The sequence below is a fragment of the Eptatretus burgeri genome, chromosome 1, assembly GCF_056783735.1.
Source record: "Eptatretus burgeri isolate ZD-2024b chromosome 1, Ebu_testis_v1, whole genome shotgun sequence".
In the NCBI taxonomy this organism is placed as follows: Eukaryota; Metazoa; Chordata; class Myxini; order Myxiniformes; family Myxinidae; genus Eptatretus; species Eptatretus burgeri.
In genome coordinates, this window is record NC_140961.1 from 33,627,286 (window position 1) to 33,645,712 (window position 18,427).

An 18,427-nucleotide genomic window follows, 5' to 3' on the forward strand; every position below is an offset into this window, starting at 1 on the left:
AGTAATTCCAAGTTCAAATCCTCACTGTGATGGGATTGCAATGGCGAACCACACAGTGCATTTTTGCATCATTCAGTCCCTGTTTGTCACAGTCTCTGTACCATCAGTGCATGGCAAGTAATTCTAAGATGGTGGTTCTCCAACTGACAAATATGAAGACTACATAAATCCATTCATGCCATGCTGAAGTACCCTCGAAAGGGCATGCACACTCATCATCGTTTTAATGAAGAACAAACACCAGACCTGCTCTTTAGTTTATCCAAAGGAGAGTTATAGTGAAAAGACTTCCATTTACCTTCACATATGCTGTTACGTGTGTCTTCATCACTTTAATGTCCTTGTTCGACTGTGCAGCATTTATTTCATGAGAAGGTATATTTGGCAAAGAAGGTAAAACCAAGAAAGATGATGTTGGTATTCCTGTAAGTTGTGCATTTTGTAATGCAGGTTGTGGTTCTTGTACACTTTCCTCAATGCATGTTTTGTAAATTATATCTTGTGTGTAGATCTGAGATTCCATTTTGAATATGTTTTGAATGAACATGTTGGCATCTTCATACTTTTGTTGCTTCAACTCATCCACTGCCACCTGCACAAGAGTGTTAAAAAAAACACATGATCAGCAAACAGTGCACCATGTGTACTGCAATCCAGGTGCTTTTTATATGGTAAAGAATAAGAAGAAACTCTACTTCTGTGTCTTCAAATGCATATGACTGCCAAGGCAGTTTTCCTTTGGCTAAGGGGGCACAATCCTGGAAAAGTCGACACCGAGACGCCGGATACTCGGATGGCTCATTCTTCCAAGTAAGCTGGAACTCATTTTGCTGATCCCGGACGGATGACAGACTGAGTCAACTCACCTGCTGCTATGTAACAGCACAACAGGGGCTAAAACTCAACACCCTAAGATCTTAAGCCAGCCACCTTAATTTGAATGTCAAACAAACTAGGAAATTGACAACAAAAAAAAACAACAAGTACATGATGCTTTACTTGCACAATGACAACAGTTCTCATTTATAATAAGTTTATATATCAATTACTGCACTTCATATGGCATTGCAAAAGACAAAGGTATGGTGAAATATGCTGTATTTGTTTGCAAGGCCATTGGTGTTTGTACTACAAGAACCAATACAACAGGACGGAAATTTAATTTCTCAACAGAGCAGTGCAGCATTCACTGCAAAGCATGAAAGTACGTGGAACATTCAAAAAGCTATTTAATTGGAACAAGGTACTGCCAATAGTTCAAGAAACGGTCTTTCAAAATACAAGGATTCAATGGAGTACTTAGACTCCAAAATACAAGGACTCCATGGAGTACTTAGAAAGAAAATAATTACCTTCATAATTATACACAAAAACTTACATATGGAAAGATTTAAAAAGTTTTGTCAATTTTTGTATCTCTTTCCGAGAACATTTTTGATGGTCATTGCACAGTCTGTACAACAGCAATGCTCGATTGCCTAAACGTCCCATTCAAGCTCGACTACATTATTTTGGCTGGACATGTATGATGGGATCAATTGGACAAAGCATCCTTTTGGTGCCTTCATCACCTCAAATTCATAATTCATTGGATCGATATCATCGTTAGGAAATCGTTAGCCCAGAAAGTACAGTCGTGTCAGACTGAAAGGACCGAAACGAAGTATCCCGTCAAAACGGAATTCCTCAGTGCCGGGACCTCTCGTCCCGAGGAATGGTTGAAGCAGTCCTATAAAGCACTGCATTCAATGTTACTTTACTTTTAATACCGGTCCCCAAGGTCTCCCAATTAGCCGAAAAGACGGCAAACACACACCGAAAGCAGATGACTGAAACACGCTCTCATCTTTTAAAGGATATATTTTTATAAAGCAAAGCAGAAGGAAAGGGTCGACAAGACGCTATCATAACAGAACAAACCAAGCGAGTCAAGAAACACAAAAAGGGGAATGGGATACGCACTTATATACAAAGAAGAAATAAAGGCTCAATTTCTAACCCACTAGGTGCCAACAGATCACACTTTCACAGCAACTCATATTGCGTGCGGGACTTCCCTTTTCCTTCTGATGCCCTGGTGTGGGTGCAGTTCGACACAATGGTGCACGATAAGAGCCAGTAGCAATGGCCCCAAGACAAAGTCAAAAATGGCCACGAGCAGAGCCTGCGATGGGTAGGCCAGGCCTTCTACCAGGCCACATGGTCCCCTTTTGTCCTTTCCACACGAGCCCCTCTTGGTCGAGTCCTGGTGGACTCTCCAGTCTCGACTCTCATGTACAGCCTCACGGACACGTTGATGGACTCCTTCATTTCCTCACGTCTTCACAGTCCTCAGTTCTCCCTCATTGACTCTCCTTGGTCTCCTGTTCGAAGCTCGTGCACACTCTGTTGGTCAGGAGGTCTCCTCTCTCATCTCACTCTGGAGTTCTTCTCCTCCTGCTCCTGGGTCTCCCTTTTGGGTCCCATCCACGGGGGTGGCCCCTACAAAAATCAAGGAACACCTATTCTTTCAGGCTCTACTGCCCACTGTGCCACCATGGCTGGCACACACTGGCCAGATAGGTTGTAATTAGCCTTTCACACACATGACACGTGTGCCTCTGCAATGGGAAGTCCTCACTCAGCCCTGCCAACAAGAGGTTTTTACGCATACATAATTAATCTCTTTCCTGTCTATGAATTACATACACTGCTCCCTCAACATCACATGTAACAAACGACTGACTCTCTCAGATCCCTTTTACATGGCAATCTAACCTATTCGAAACACATGGACAATACTACGCTTACCACAGTCCAGCTATAGATCCCCCCTCCCCCTTCCACTTTACAGCACTGTACAGCTTTGTCATTACAATAACATAGGAGGATCACTTTACACCAACCCAGGCAGGAATGTTTACACGACAAAGGAGGTGATTTAGAGGAAATCTGACAGAGATGTTGAAGATAATAAATGGCGCAAGATTGAAAGTTTATTGGTCTGGAATCGAATGACAACTCTCTTCAGCGCAGCCTTGCAAGATCTCTTGTAGCACAGCTGCAAAGAACAGTCCAAACATGCTTGATGTGAATACATTGCTGCATTTAAACCCCATTTATGAGAGAGAGAGAAAGCCCCAAACAACTCTTCTTCCGTGCTGATTCCTTAGACCATGCCATCATGAAAATGGCAGGACATCCAAATTTTCTGAGGACTTTCCACAGTGCAAGCCAGTTGACAATGTCAAATGCCTTGGTGAGGTCAACAAGTAAGCTTTCCAAATTTGCAGATGACACAAAGCTTGGAGGTAAGGTGGATAGCAGAGGGGGTGGTGATCAGATACAGGAGAGTATTGATACTTGTATAGACTGGGCAAAATATTGGCAGATGGAATTTAACCTGAGCAAGTGTCAGGTGTTGAGGATGGGAAAGAACAATGAATACAGAGATTACAGGATGCAAGGGGTAATTTGGGAGCGTGTCACACAGAAGAAGGATCTGGGGGTGGTAATAGATATGGGAGGGAAGCAGGCAGCACAGTGCCAGGCAGCTATGAGTAAAGCAAGTAGGGTTTTAAGCTATATTCGGAGGGGGATCATTTATAGATCAAAAGAGGTGGTGTTAACATTGTATAGGAATTTAGTGAGGGCCACATCTAGAATATTGTGTGCAGTTTTGGTCACCACAGTTCAGGAAGCACATAGATGCCATAGAGAGGGTTCAGCGTCGGGCTACCACATTGATTCCGGGCCTAACTAGGCTCGGCTATGAGGAGTGGCTGAAGGAGACATGGCTTTATACACTAGAAAGGAGGTGGTTACAAGGAGATATGATACAGATGTTTAAGATAATGAAAGGCAGCTATAAAATAAGCGCAGTGAATTAGTCAACAGAGTAGACAGTGATAGAACCAGGGGCCATAGCCTGAGAGTAAAGAGGAGAGTTAAGATGGGAGTTAGGCAGGGTACTTTCACTCAGAGAGTAGTTAATGCATGGAATGGCATTCCTGGAAAGGTAGTGTCAGCAGAAACAGTACATAAGTTTAAATTAGAGTTAGATAGGTACCTGGAAGTTATGGAGATTGAGTGGTATGGGGATGTTGATAAGACTTTTAGGTAGTTTGAGCATTGATGGGTGATTGTGTGCATGTGTGCGGAGTACTGTTGGTGGGGGTCTTGTCAGGGGGGGTTGTGTGGTTGATGTGTGGTTTTTAACCAAGCCCATGCCCCCTCCCCTGAGGGGGAAGAAGAAATAAAACATACAAAAACAAACAAAAAACAACAAAAAATAATAATAATTTATTTCATTTATTAAAAACTTTTTTGGGATTTTCTTCCTTGGATCTTGTGTAGATATATTAGTATGATGTTCACGCAGGCATGATGGGCTGAAAGGCCTCCACCTGAGTTAGATTTCCTTGTATAATATGGCCTTAACCTGATGAACCCGAGCGGCCGTTTCACCAGCCGCTATTTAAACCTCCATTTTCCCGAGCAGCCAGTTTATCGGCCGCTATTCGAAACTCCAGATACCCAAGCGGCCGGAGTTTTCTCCAGGGAGCCCAGGGTGGGGGAGCTGAAAGTCCAAGGAGCTCAGGCTTCAAAGGGTTAAGGAGTATTTGCATGCTTATCTGCCTGATGAGGATTTGGATGAAAAACATAGTAATATGAATGTGTTGGTTCCTAATCCTTTTATAAACTCAAACCTTGACAACATCTGCTTCTGTTTAAATTCAGTTTGCACATAATAGCATCTTTAAAAGTCAAAAGAAGAGGCAAAACAAACCTTGATATATCGTGTGAGTTCTGGCAAGAAACCAAAGGACGGATCTGCTAAATTGTCAGCAACAGACTGCACCATGTCTGTGGGGGAAAAAAATCCAAAAGGGTGTTTTAGAAGGGTTTAATGGTCAACACATTCAGCAACCGTATTAATGGTGAAAGGAGCAAAATTTATGTACATAATTTTAAAATCAAATAAGCCTTGCAAATGCATTTTAACTCCAAATTAAGAAACTAAGGTCTCGCCATAAATGTTCAATTGGGTTCAAGTTAGGACTTTGACTGGGCCGCTCAAGAACATTTCTTTTCTTCATATTCAGCTACTCCAGTCTGGCTTTAGCTCTGTGCTTCAGATTCTTATCCTGCTGAAATGTGAATCTCCTACCCAGTTATAATCGTGATTGACTCAAGCAGGTTTTCATTAAGGATTCCCCGATACTTTGCACCATTCATTGTCCCTTCTATCCTGATGAGCTTGCCAGTCCATGCTGATGAAAAACAGCTCCATAACATGATGCTGCCACCACCATGCTTGACTGTAGGGATGGTGTTGTCTGGTTGATATGCAGTATTAGGCTTGCACCAGATGTAACACTTTGAATTTAGACCAGAAAGTTTAATTTTTGTCTCGTCTGACCACAAAACCTTTCTTTCTCCACATGCCCACAGTATCATTAAGATGCTTTTTTGCAAACTCCATAAGAGCTTTTGGGTGTGTATTTCTCAGTAATGGCTCCTTTCTTGTTGCTTGTCCATGGAGGCAAGCTTTGTGAAGGGAACGGGATATTGTTGATTGATGAACACTGACCTCCATCTTGGACATATAGCCTTCCAGATCTTTCAAAGTCATTGTTGTATTTACTTTGACATCTCAAACCAGTCTCCTGCTTGCCCGGCTGCTGAGTTTGGATGGGCAACCTGATCTGGGCAGAGTCTGGGTGGTATGATATGTCTTCCACTTCTTAATGATGGATTTCACCATACTCAAAGGGATAATGAGGGACTTTGAAAACTCCTTACAACCCTCTCCTGAACTGTGTTTCTCCACCACTTCATGTCTGACTTTTTTCGAAAGTTCCTTGATCTTCACGCTTGCGTTATTGGTTGACCGTGTGAGTTGCCCCTTAAAACTCCTTTGATAAGTGTAGGAGCTTAATTTTTTAAGTTAAACCACTGATTACGTACTGATGAAACCTACTATACTTATTTTGTAACCTTTCAAATAAATAATTTGCTCCTGAAGTGATTTAGGGTTAATTGGGCAAAGGGATACTTATGCAAATGAGAGTCATCTCATTTTCTCTGTTACAATCCAACTTATTCACATTTTATCTGCATTTTTCAGCTTTATCACTTTGGTGTAGTTTGTGAAGACTATATTAAATTTGATTTGAAAACATCATGAAATAAGCTCAGGTGGCATCAAAATGTGAAAACTTTGTGGGGTGGGGGGGGGGAGTGAATGCTTTTGTAGGTCACTGTACATTGGCATTCTAAGTCATTTCTTCAAAAAACAGACATACTCACAACCACCAAAGTCTTTGTCTGCCGTTCAATGGAGTAATGCTCTCCCATATGGGCTGGGGTCCCAGCATTACATTCATCATTACATTGAAGAATAAATCAAATCATTTCAAGATACTGTATTCAAAAGGCAAAGTATGAACAGAACATCCAGATTTCACTCCATCCAATTCCAAAATATGGACTATTCCAGGCTCCCATAATCCAGGCTCACCTTTGATAGAATCAACAGCTGATCCAACACTTGGAATATGTCTTTCAACCCCGACAAATCCCACACACTCACCCTGTCTCTCTGAAAGGACCGTCTGGCAAACCCTTTCTCTACTTCCTAAACAAACCTCTTGAAGAGGTTAAATCACTCACAAACTTTTGGGCCTCACCATCAGACGTGATCTTTCTTGAGCAGACCATATTTCCAAAATGACCTCCATAGCCAGCCACCGACTGGGCATCCTCAGCCCTTTCCTTGACAAGGCCTTTCCTTGCCCAGTCTGATTTTTTGATAACCTACGAGAGCTTAATTTGCAGCCTGATGGAGTACTGCTCTCTCTTTTGGGCTGGCACCCCTGCCTCACACCTTGCCCTTCTTGATGCCATGGAAAGCAAGGCCCTCAAAATCATTGTGATCTCCCATGGTGAAGCTGAGTGTATGAGCCTGTTACTTTCACATCACAGACAGGTTGGTGGCCTCTCTGTATATTCCACCAAATCCTTTTTGGTCTTGCACCCTCTAACCTTTCTTGGCTCTGTCCATCCCAGGTTTCTGAAGGGCACACACGATCTGCCAGTAACCCTCTTACGAAACTCCCAAAATCCAGGCTCACTGCTCACCTCCACTCATTTGTTCCTCTTTTCTCTCACATGTGGAACAAACTTCCCCAGTCTTTTCAGTCCCATTCTTCTTTCCATGGCTTCAAGAGAGCTGTTCACCATTACCTTAGGTCATCCCCCATCAATACATATGATCTCTTCTACCCCCAAATGACCCCATTCCCAAGCACTCCCTTTTCCCAATCACTCCCTTTCCCAAGCACACCCAAGCAATTGTGATTTTTTCCTCCCTCCTTATTTTGTTTGTTAGTTTTTGGTTGATTTGTTTCTTTTTTGTTTCATCCCCACTTTCCCCTTTCTCTTCTTGCTGTGTTTCAGCTTGTGTGCAGCTTCTTCACCCCCATGTGTCTTTCTCACCCTGCCCTTGATCTCGTTCTCACTTCAACTCTGCTGTTAGGTGCTTCCCCTTTTCAATTTTGTTCCCTTCCATTCTACTCTCACTCTTCCACAAGCTTCATCTCATGTATACAAAAAAACAACAACTTCCTAGCGTCTATCTTTATTCTCTTGAACATTATTTTAGATCCCCTCTAATCATCTCTTTTCTAAGATAAAAAGCTCAGCCATCATCATAACTTTGACTTTCTATCCTAGAAATCAATAATATGTGGTAGCTCTACATTGAACCCCACTATTGCAAGTCTGTCCTTCCAACACGATCACCAGAAGAGGACATTGATCAAGTTTCACTAAAATTCCCTGTAATACAGTATTTCACCATCTCATTTGATAAATAAATACAACTTAAAACCACGCTTTCTTTTCTCATTGCTGTTTGACACTGCTGACTGCAAAAACCCTGGACCGAACACGACAACGAGATTCTTCTGTTGTGCCCTATAAGATTCTTAAATCTGGATGAAAGAAATCCGACAAGATTTTCATCAATCTGCGGAGAAATACGAGTATTTGCAATGATTATACTCTCACTCACCAAAGTTACCATTTAATTACTCTCAAATAAAATACTGTATTATTCATGAAAATATATTCATTTCTCATATTCATGCATACAGTTAGAGAGCAAACCTCTGTAAAACAGATGATAACGCTGTTGTTGTTTTGCAAAGTAGTGAAGTGTGCACCGGATTATGCCTGGTGTTGGCTGAATGGCTAGGGTGGTGGGCTTGTGGTCCTTGGGTCCTGAGTTCAAATCCTACTTAGCTATTGAATTAATACCAGGTGGGGTTGACACAGGGTGTCATCCTTCCGAGGTTGGTGAAACGAGTACCAGCTTGCTGGGATTATTGAGCCTTTTGAATATCCTGTGTTGGAGTGGTGACCCATCCATGATTGTGCCCAATAGCCCAGGAGACTGCTTTGGCAGCACTAATGCTCTGTACAGAGTATGGTCCCAATGGATTGGATGGATGCATGTGATTCCGCTCCCCCCTCCCACTCCTTTTGTATTGATGCTTGTGATACGGTTGCCAGATTCAGACCAGTGTCCTGATGCCAATCCTGATAAATCAATGTTACAGTGGTAACGCCAGCCAAATGGCCAAGATGCTCCAAAACAGGATTAAGAGTCTTGCTTCGCTTATACCGGGTTCAATTAAAACACTGGGCCGCTGATAAGGCGGCGCGCCAGGCATCTCACCTCACTGGGGTCCTGATTGAAGATGGAACCAGAGCAGAGGTTCTCAGCCAACAAGAAGGTGAATGCTTGTTAAGTGCTCCAAAACTCGAATATCCTCTAAAATAATTTATTGCAAGTCCAAGGTAAGATTGCCGCAGTATGTGTCGGGGTGGTGCTGAGGTGTCGTCCACCAAATGGTGGTCTCCTTGGGTTAACTTGAGGTGGTCCCTTTGGGTGGGTGCCTGGAATGTCCTTTCCCGAAGAGAGGAAGATCACCTGTCTCTGTTACCACATGAGCTCAAGCGTTCGAACATCGGTATTGCAGCACTCTCTGAGGTTTAGAGACCGGATAGTGGTGAGATCATGGTGGGTGGTTACACCAACTATTGGTCTGGTCGATGTGATGGTTAGTTGCTGTGGGAGTTGCTGCAGCTGTGTCCAATAAGCTGACTACAATGATAATTGAGGTAACACCAGTCAACGAGCATATTATGAGACAAAGGATTCGTCACTCCTTGGGTGTTCTTTCCCTGGTCTCTGGATATGCTCCAACGGAGGTGAGTGATCTCACCATGAAGCATGCCTTATATGCCGTACTCGAGTCTGTGGTTGATCATTGCCCCATACGAGATACTCTTATAGTCTTGAATGATTTCAAAGCTCGAATGGAACTGATAGGGATGGTTATGAGATGTGTTGGTCCCCATGGGTTTGGAACTGTGAACCAGAAAAGCACTAAGTTCCTGAACTTTGGAAGAAGTCATGTACTTGGGGTGGCTGGTGGATGGTTTCAGCACCCACAAGCACATCGCTGGACTTGGTATTCCAACGCGGGTGGTGTGGCAAAGGAGATTGACCATGTGCTCATTGATGGTCACTGGAGGATGATCCAGAATTGCAGAGTGGACCGGCGTGCTCAGTTCCTCAATACCGACCACAGGCTTGTGGTAGCAACTCTGAAGTTGCAGCTTAATTCCAGGAGAATGGTACCATCCCAGCCGAGGCTGAATGTTAGCAAGCTCAAGGATGAGGGTAGCTGAGGAGTTTACGAACATACTGAGTGGGGATTTGGGGGGGGGGTCTGGGTGCTTTGGGGAATCCTGACGAGTTGTGGAGTGCCTTCATGACCACCACCCTTAATGTTGCCAGTAGATGTCTTCACCACAGGGTGACGAATAATTTTGTCTCTCAAGGGACACTGGATACCATTGACCAGAGTCGCAGGGCCAGGCTTAATGGCAGAGCTGAGCTGTTCGGGGAGTTGACGCATAAAACCGCACATGCGCTGAGGGTGGACAAAAAGGCCTACATGCGAGAAATCTGTGACAGGGTAGAGCATCACCTGTGGTCAAGTGATTCTCATCCTGCTTAAAGGGGATTTCGCACATTGCGTTCCTCCAAGCCTGTCCCTAGGTGTACTGCAGTTAGAACGGAGGGTGGTGGGATCTTGACAGAGGAGTCCGAAGTGACGGGCTACGAGGCCGTTTGAGCAGCTGTACCAGGCTGATCCACCTTCTGTTGAGTTGGATGTCAGAGGTGTTACTATCCCTCTTGCTGACCCTCCAATCAACTGTGGTCCACCTTTGTTTGTGGAAACGCAGGCTGTGGTGAACCGGTTGAAATGGGGTAAAGCTCCTCAGATCTGTGGCATCAATGCTGAATGTTTCAAGGCTGTTGGAAATGCTGTACTCATGTCATTGCATGCAGTTCTGTGCTCCGCCTGGGAACACAGGCATCATCCCAACTTGTTGTCCCTCTCTGGAAAGGGAAGGCTGATCGCCAGGACTGCAACAACTACCGAGGGATGGCGCTGCTCTCTGTACCGAGCAAGGTCATTGCTCGGATAATTCTTGATGGGGTTTGCCACCATCTGCTTGAGCACCAACACCCAGAGCAGTCAAGCTTTACAGCAAAGAGGTCCACGATTGACCGTATCCTTGCTCTTCAGGTCCTCACTGAATGCAGACGAGAGTTTCGGCAGGGGCTGCTTGCTGTATGTTGAACTCTGCAAAACGTTCAATTCAGTGAACTGGGATGCCCTCAGGGGGATTCTTGGTCTTCGTCGGGTGTCACCAAAACTGATCAATCTGATCTCTGAACTATACTCTGGTGCTGAGAGTGCTGTGAGATGTGGTAATACCATCTCTGACTTATTTATAGTTGTTGCTGGAGTTCATCAGGGGTGTGTACTGGCCCCCATGCTTTTCAGCGCTTGTATGGACTGGATTCTGGGGAGGATGTCGGAGAGATCAAGCTACAGTGAATCATTTGGGAATGTCAAGATCTTTCACCTTATTTTCGCAGGTGATGCAGTCATCTTTGAGGTGGCTGGATATCCTTTTGGGGGCCCTCAAGGTGCTGAATGAGGAGTCGGAGTTGCTGAGATTACGGGTTCCCTTGTTTAAATCTAAGACCCAGTCTTTCAATGATATCTTGGATGCTGCTATCTTGTCTGTACCTGTTTGTGGTGAGGATGTTGAGGTCACGGAGAAATTCACTTACCTTGGCAGTGATATTCATGTCTGAGCTGGCTGTGAGCCAGAGGTCAACAGACATCTGGGTCGGGCCTGGGGAGTCATGGATTCACTGGATCATGGGGTGTGGCGCTATTGGTACCTGTGCAGGAGGACAAAAGTCCGAGTCTTCAGGTCCTTGGTACTTCCAGTCTTGCTCCATGGATGTGAGACTTGGACTCTGACCAGGGATTTGAGACAGAGACTTAATTCCTTTGGTACCATGTCTCTTCGAAGAATCCTTGGCTATCACTGGTCGGACTTTGTGTCTAACAAGCAGTTGCTGAGAGAGATTCAAATGAGACTTGTCTCTCAGCGAGGGAGCCTTATGAGTGTAGGAAACCAACGGACCAACCACGCATCTCGTGGTTTCAGCAGGCTGATCAGCATCTCAAGGAGATGGGGATGGGCCAGCATCTTCCTTGGGGATGGCCAGACTGAGGCCCCTGGAGTATCGGCGGAAAGTGGATGCAGCGACATGCTGCTCCGGCACATGGTCCCATACCTGACTTGACCTGACCGTTCAAAATCAGCAACTGCCACCATCCAAATAACTCTAAAGAGACCCAGTGAATTTAAAATTTAAAGAGGGAGGAAAGATAACAGAGTGCAAACACGTATAATAGGGTAACAAGTGTAATCAATGAAATACGTTCCTCTGGGAATCAAACGGATGGGAACCTTTAACTTAAGTCTTCCATCATATGATGGAGAGGAAAAAAATAGAGAGGGCACAAGACAGCAGAATACAGTTCTGTAATACGGCCTGTATGAGCACTGCAACTCCACTGGTGTTTACATTCCAGGGGATGCACCAACGTGGGAGCTGCAGAATGCGGGTAGGAAACCATAATCATGCTGGGCGGTGTGGCACAGGACCAATGGTGTGGTGTCGTACGGGGCAGGAGAGGAGAGTATGGCATGATGATAGGAATATGTCTATGCATTTTATGTCTGTGCATTACTGCTCTACCGAGTGCCCTTCTAGTTATTATTAAATTGCTTGTCGTGCATCAAATTGCTTGTAGCTGCCACCTTTGGTGGGAAGATCCCACCAGGTAACAGAACCATTGATTTTGTGCATCGGCCAGTCACGATCATTCGCATTTACGGTTCCAATATTTTCAGGACAACTTGCCTGCTACTTCTCTCAAAATTCCAAGTGCTGGTTCTTCCAGTGTTGTGATATGTTTACGAGCCAGGTTTTCAAACATGTGGAAACTGATGAAACCTGGAAGTTCTCGACCTGTGTTCTGTGTCATGAAATTTCTGACAGTGACTTGCAGGTTTTGATTCCCTGGCAAAAGAACAAATACAAAATCCTCAGTGGGTCATTTTCCATGAATGCAGGACGAAAAGCGAAACAGGTGTATTTACTGACAAACAAATCATTTACTAAAAATGTGCATCAAAATTGAAATACAAGAAAATAAAATGATACATACGAGGCCATGTAGTCCATCCTCCTTGCATTCCCAGTCTCATGTCATTATTCTTTTGAGACTTACATTTCACTGAAAGGATACCTCCTCAACAATTGCACAGTGACTCATCTTTACTTTTGATATTACTAGTGCTAATTAATCAGCGAAGCAGACGCAGCAGATTTGGCAAAGTAACTGCACACAATTTCCGACTCGTTTTGAAATACATCATGCTATCTTTAAACTGTATAGCATGATATTTCAAAATATCATGCTTTTCAGAAGATGGGACACATTACACCCTTAGACCCCAACACCACAACCTAAATGCAGATGAGACACTTTACACCCACAAAACGAACAAAATGAAATTTTAAAAAAGATTCTGGCACTGCATCATAATGGAGGTTTTTTGTTTCCCAAAAATCCATCTTTGATTACCATTTAAAATGTGCTCCCAACTGATGCAGCCTGTCTTTTATTACCCTCGCCAGAGAAGACGGTATTGCACTTGGGTCCGTTTGTTTGTTTGTCTGCACAGAATATGAGTAGGTGTACTAATTCTATTAGACCCCGATATACAGTACCTTTAGACTCCATTGAGATCCTTAAGACCCCTAAGACCCTTCAGAAACCTCAGACCCGATAAGATCCTTAAGACCCTTTATAAAAATAAGACCATTTAAGACCCCCAAGACCATTTCAGAACCCTTAGACATTTTCAGAATCTATACACCCTGTTAGACCCCAAAGATTCCATAGACCCCTAAGACCCATAGACCCCAACAACCCTTTAGCTCCTGTTAGATCCTTTAGAGCCATAAAACACAACATACCCCTTCGACCCTGAAGATCCCTTGGACAATCTTCTACCCTTTCAGACCTTTTAATGCCCTCGAGATGCCTTTGACCTTTAGACGTTTGAAGACACCTCAGACTCCTCCAGACAATTCCGACCCTTTAGACCTTAAATTACATCCTTGAGATCCCTTCGACCTTTTAAGACCCTTTCAACACTATACATGATTTCGATCCTTTAGACAAATTTCGATCTTTTCAGACCTCTACACCTTTACAACAAGACCATTTAGACCAGTGGTTCTCAAACTTTTTTTGACTACCGCCCCCTTCTGCCCTCTTGGACCGGCCCAATGCCCCCTTGTCCTATCGTCCGTGGTCGGACACCCAGTGGGCAATAGGATAGTCCGAATTTATGTAGATAGGAAGCAAAAATAACAGAAGCCAAATATTTTCTGAATAATATTTTACTTTTCCATTTTATTTTGCACTACTACAATGTTTCAGCAGAACAGGTCCAGGTGAGGCAAACTGGGAATCTGTTATCACAGACCCAAATACCGTTGGTGTGAAGGGTGGGCCTGGTGACTCGCTGCGAGATTACGAACGTCTGGCTCCATCTCAGTGAGGTAGAGATGCAGATCGCCCCTCTTGGTAATGTCAAGGCGGTTTCGATACTTGGTCAGCAGCACCATCACGGCGCTGAACCCTCTTTCAACAAGGTGTGATGTGGGGAATGCCATCTGCAGCAGTTCTGCCTCTGTCCACATTGCGGGGTATTCGCCCCGCTCCAGAATCCAGAATTTCCCGTATTCATGCTGCGAGAATCTTGCCTTCGCCTCATCATCATTCCACAAGTTGATAATTTCGTCCTGTAATTCACGCTTCACATCTCGAATGTCACATTTGAATGGGTTGATCACTAATGCTGGCACCGACAGTTCTAGCATGTCTCTGAAACGCTGCTCCATATCTCCACGAATCTTCTCAAGGTGATTGCAATAAACGAGCAGCTTTTCATCAGAAACAGCAATTTCCTTTGCCAATCGGGGAAAGTGGTACATATCTCTGCGGCCGAGGGTTTCCCTGTGCAGAGTCGCCTTGGTTACGAACGCGCCGATCACTTTCTTTGCTTTAATCAGCGTCATATGGTCACCCTGGAGTTGTTTGTTGACATCATTCAGTATACTGAATATGTTCGTGAGGTAAGCCACATCATGCTCAATCACATTCACTTTCTCCGATAACTCTGTATCAATTTCCGACAGAAACTCGACCACTGTCTAGAAGAGGGCATGGAAACGGGTCAAACAAGTGCCTTTGGACAACCATCGAACTTTGGTATGCAACAAGAGCCTCTCGAATGGTTCATCATTCTCCTGGCAAAGCTGACGAAACAGCCGATCATGCAGAGACGACACCTTGATTTTATTCACTGCTTTGATTACTATTTGGAGTGATGTATGAAGTCTGGTGCTGAGAGCTTTTGCTACAAGATGCTGGCGGTGCACGACACAGTGAATGGCGAACACGGACAGTAGCTGGTTCTTCAGAAGTGCAATAAAACCACGCTGGCGGCCAACCATCGCTGGTGCCCATCCGTCGCGTAAGCGAGAATGTTCTCCATCAGTATGTTCTTATCAGCAAAGTACTTCTCCAACGTTTGGAAGATGGAAGAACCCTTCGTATCGGTCTGGAGAGAGCGGGCAAACAACAATTCTTCCACCATTTCCTGATCACGGATGAAGCGAACGTAGCAGAGTAACAGAGCTTCACTGTCACGCAAAGTGGACTCATCCAGCTGGATGGCGAAGTGCGTGCTTCTCAGCTCACAACACAGCTTATCTTCTACATCTGATGACATTTCATCAATCCGCCTGGCCACGGAATCATTGCTGAGCGCAATCGACGAGAGAACTGGATACAGATCCTGGCCCATAACAGTTTTTATCACTTCCCCAACAGCCGGTTTGATCAACTGTTCGCCGAATGAATACGGTTTTCCAGATCTGGCGATGAGCAATGGCAGCTTATACAACGCTTCCAGTCCTTTATCCACGAGCTTTTGGCTGGCTTTGAACATTGTCGTTACCGTGGATCGCTTCTCAAATTTCTCTTTCAGCGATTGGAAATAGCTGACCTCTGCGCGAGCCTTATCACTGTGCTTTTTACTCAGGTGCTCGCTCAGTCGAGATGGTTTCATTGCTTCATTGGACAGCGTGATACCACACAACAAACACATCGGTAACTGCGTGTTCGTCAGGGATGGAATGAATCCATACTTGATGTATTCAACGGAATAATGACAACACTTTTTCTTTGAGGCCGACATCTTGAAGCCAACCGGATGTGAAGCTTTTTTGAATAACGAAATCAATATGCCAAGATGTCGAAAGACAAACACTAGTGATAAGGCCAAACAATAATTATTTATTTCCGTTCTCTGGTCAGCGCGCGCATCGATTTTCACCCTGCGCGTCAAAAAATTTTTTCTTCACATTTCCAACGGTAGCTACAACAGCGCACGCCTAAAACACAATGCCGCGCCTAAAACACAATGCCGCGCCTAAAACACAATGCCGCGCCGCCTCAGTATTCACGCCTCGCTGGGAATTGCGCTGCCGGATCATAACACATGTATGTGGTATTCACACCATGTGTGTATTAAAAAAAAACACTGACTTGCATTGTTGGTAAACAAGTCTGTAATATGCTTGAAGAACTTAATGATTTTCAGAATAAATACATTTTAAAATGTGTTCATTATTTACAAAAAGGACTACCTGTCCCATTGCCTGTCTTTAATTTCTCTTTGGACGGCGCCACGGCAAACGAGGAGTACCGCAACGGGCATTGTATTGCCAATTTGCCGAATGGCGCCGGGTAACCTGTTCAGACTGCAGGAAGCCCAATGAGCGCTCCTAATCGCTGCTGCTCCTCTAAATCGCCAGTGCCCCCCAAATCGTTGCCAGCACCCCCTACCACTCGTGGAGTCCGGAGCGCCCCCGAAAGTTCCCAGCGCCCACTGGAGGGCGGTAGGGACCACTTTGAGAATCACTAATTTAGACCTTTCATTTGCAATCAATGACCTTTCATTTAGTAGATCCTTCTATTTATTTGCCCCACAAAATACACCACACAAAAAACGTCCTGGCACGGATTTGCAATTTCTGAATACTCTTTCAAGTTATGAATTAAACTGAACATATAATCATGGTATCAGATTACATTATTATTTGGAGATCTCAATCCCTGTGAATACTAAAAAAATGTAAATTTATCTTGGCGTTTTTAACTTTTCAAAATTGTATACAATAACTCGGCGATATACACTGATGAGCCAAAACATTATGGCCACTGACAGGTGAAGTGAATAACATTGATTATATTGTTACGATGGCACCTGTCAAGGGGTGGGATATATGAGGCAGCAAGTGAACAGTCAGTTCTTGAAGTTGATGTGTTGGATGCAGGAGAAATGGGCAGGAGTAAAGACCTGAGCAACTTTGACAAGGGCCAAATTGTTATGGCCAGACCACTGGGTCAGAGCATCTCTGAAACGGCAAGGCTTGTGGGGTGCTCCCGGTCAGCAGTGGTCAGTACCTACCGACAGTGGTCCGAGGAGGGACAAACCACAAACCGGCGACAGGGTGTTCGGTGCCCAAGGCTCATCGATGCGCGAGGGTAACGAAGGCTATCCCGTCTGGTCCGAACCGACAGAAGGTCAACTGTGGCACGTCACAGAAAATTTTAATGGTAGTCATAGGAGGAATGTGTCACAATCCACAATGCATCACACCCTGCTGCGTAGCCGTAGACTGGTCAGAGTGCTCATGATGACCCCTGTCCACCGTCGAAAGCGCCTACAATGGGCACGCGAGCGTCGGAGCTGGACCTTGGAGCAGTGGAAGGTCGCCTCGTCCGATGAGTCCCATTTTCTTTTAGATCAGGTGGATGGCCGTGTACGTGTGCGCCGTTTACCTGGGGAAGTGATGGCACCAGGATGCACTGTGGGAAGATGACAAGCCGGTGGAGGGAGTGTGAAGCTCTGGGCAATATTCTGCTGGGAAACCCTGGGTCCGACCATTCATGTGGATATCAATTTGACACGTGTCACCTACCTAAACATCGTTGCAGACCAGGTACACCCCTTCATGGCAATGGTATTCCCTGATGGCAGTGGCCTCTTTCAGCAGGATAATGCACCCTGCCACACTGCACACATTGTTCGGGAATGGTTGAGGAACATGATTAAGTGTTCACGGTGTTGCCATGGCCTCCAAATTCTCCAGATCTCAATCCGATTGAGCATCTGTGGGATGTGTTGGACTGACAAGTCCGATCCACAGCAGCTCCACCTCGCAACTTACAGGACTTGAAGGATCTGCTGCTAATGTTTTGGTGCCAGATACAACAGGACACCTTCAGGGGTCTTGTAGAGTCCATGCCTCGACTGGTCGGCGCTGTTTTGGCGGCACACGGAGGACCAATAGCATATTAGGCAGGTGGTCATAATGTTTCGGCTCATCAGTGTACGCCGTGCCAATAGCGTTCTTTCGCTAGAATGTCGCCAACAAATTAGGGAACCTAGTTCACTACAAGTCGTACCAAAGCCAACTTTATATTGTTTTGAATGCGTACCACATAATTATCAGCTTGTGGAGCATAAGCTGCGCCCCATCCGGCCGAGGCCATCCCCATTCCACCAAATTGCATCCCATTGACGGTTATGGATAGCGCTAACTTGGGTCTGCCTCAGTTGCACATTTTCCCCTCGCGATCGGTTTGCTATGAAGTGCATTCCATGGACTTTTTTGTGCGGAACTTTCAAGAAACCCTTCCCCATGCCTGGAAAGCATCTTGCAAGTACTCAGCCAAGGTCCTGTCATTCCATCAGAAAGTCGTGGCGACAGTCAACCCCAGAGTACTTTTCAAAACGAGGGCAGGAAATAAATTACAAAGAAGAAGAATAATCGCACGGGAGTGGAGCT

General features: G+C 44.9%; 2 protein-coding genes across 8 annotated transcripts in view; both read right to left on the minus strand.

The window, feature by feature from the left end:
- LOC147034189 (interferon-induced GTP-binding protein Mx3-like) overlaps window positions 1–18,427 on the minus strand; it is a 177,086-nt gene that overhangs the window by 62,521 nt on the left and 96,138 nt on the right. For 4 of the 7 annotated variants that reach the window (XM_085878396.1, XM_085878379.1, XM_085878387.1 and 1 more), the window contains 3 exons: window positions 12,353–12,511; window positions 4,769–4,845; window positions 299–592 (listed from right to left, as the gene is read on the minus strand). In XM_085878396.1, coding sequence (XP_085734522.1) covers window positions 299–592; window positions 4,769–4,845; window positions 12,353–12,511 — 530 coding nt within the window. The remainder of the gene's footprint in view (window positions 1–298; window positions 593–4,768; window positions 4,846–12,352; window positions 12,512–18,427) is intronic. The other 3 variants (XR_015057466.1, XR_015057467.1, XM_085878402.1) reach the window with 1 other exon arrangement.
- LOC147034190 (zinc finger BED domain-containing protein 5-like) lies at window positions 12,520–14,590 on the minus strand. Its single transcript, XM_085878421.1, has one exon. It carries the CDS (start codon window positions 14,582–14,584, stop codon window positions 13,982–13,984), a length of 603 nt encoding a protein of 200 aa, XP_085734547.1. The 5' UTR covers window positions 14,585–14,590; the 3' UTR covers window positions 12,520–13,981.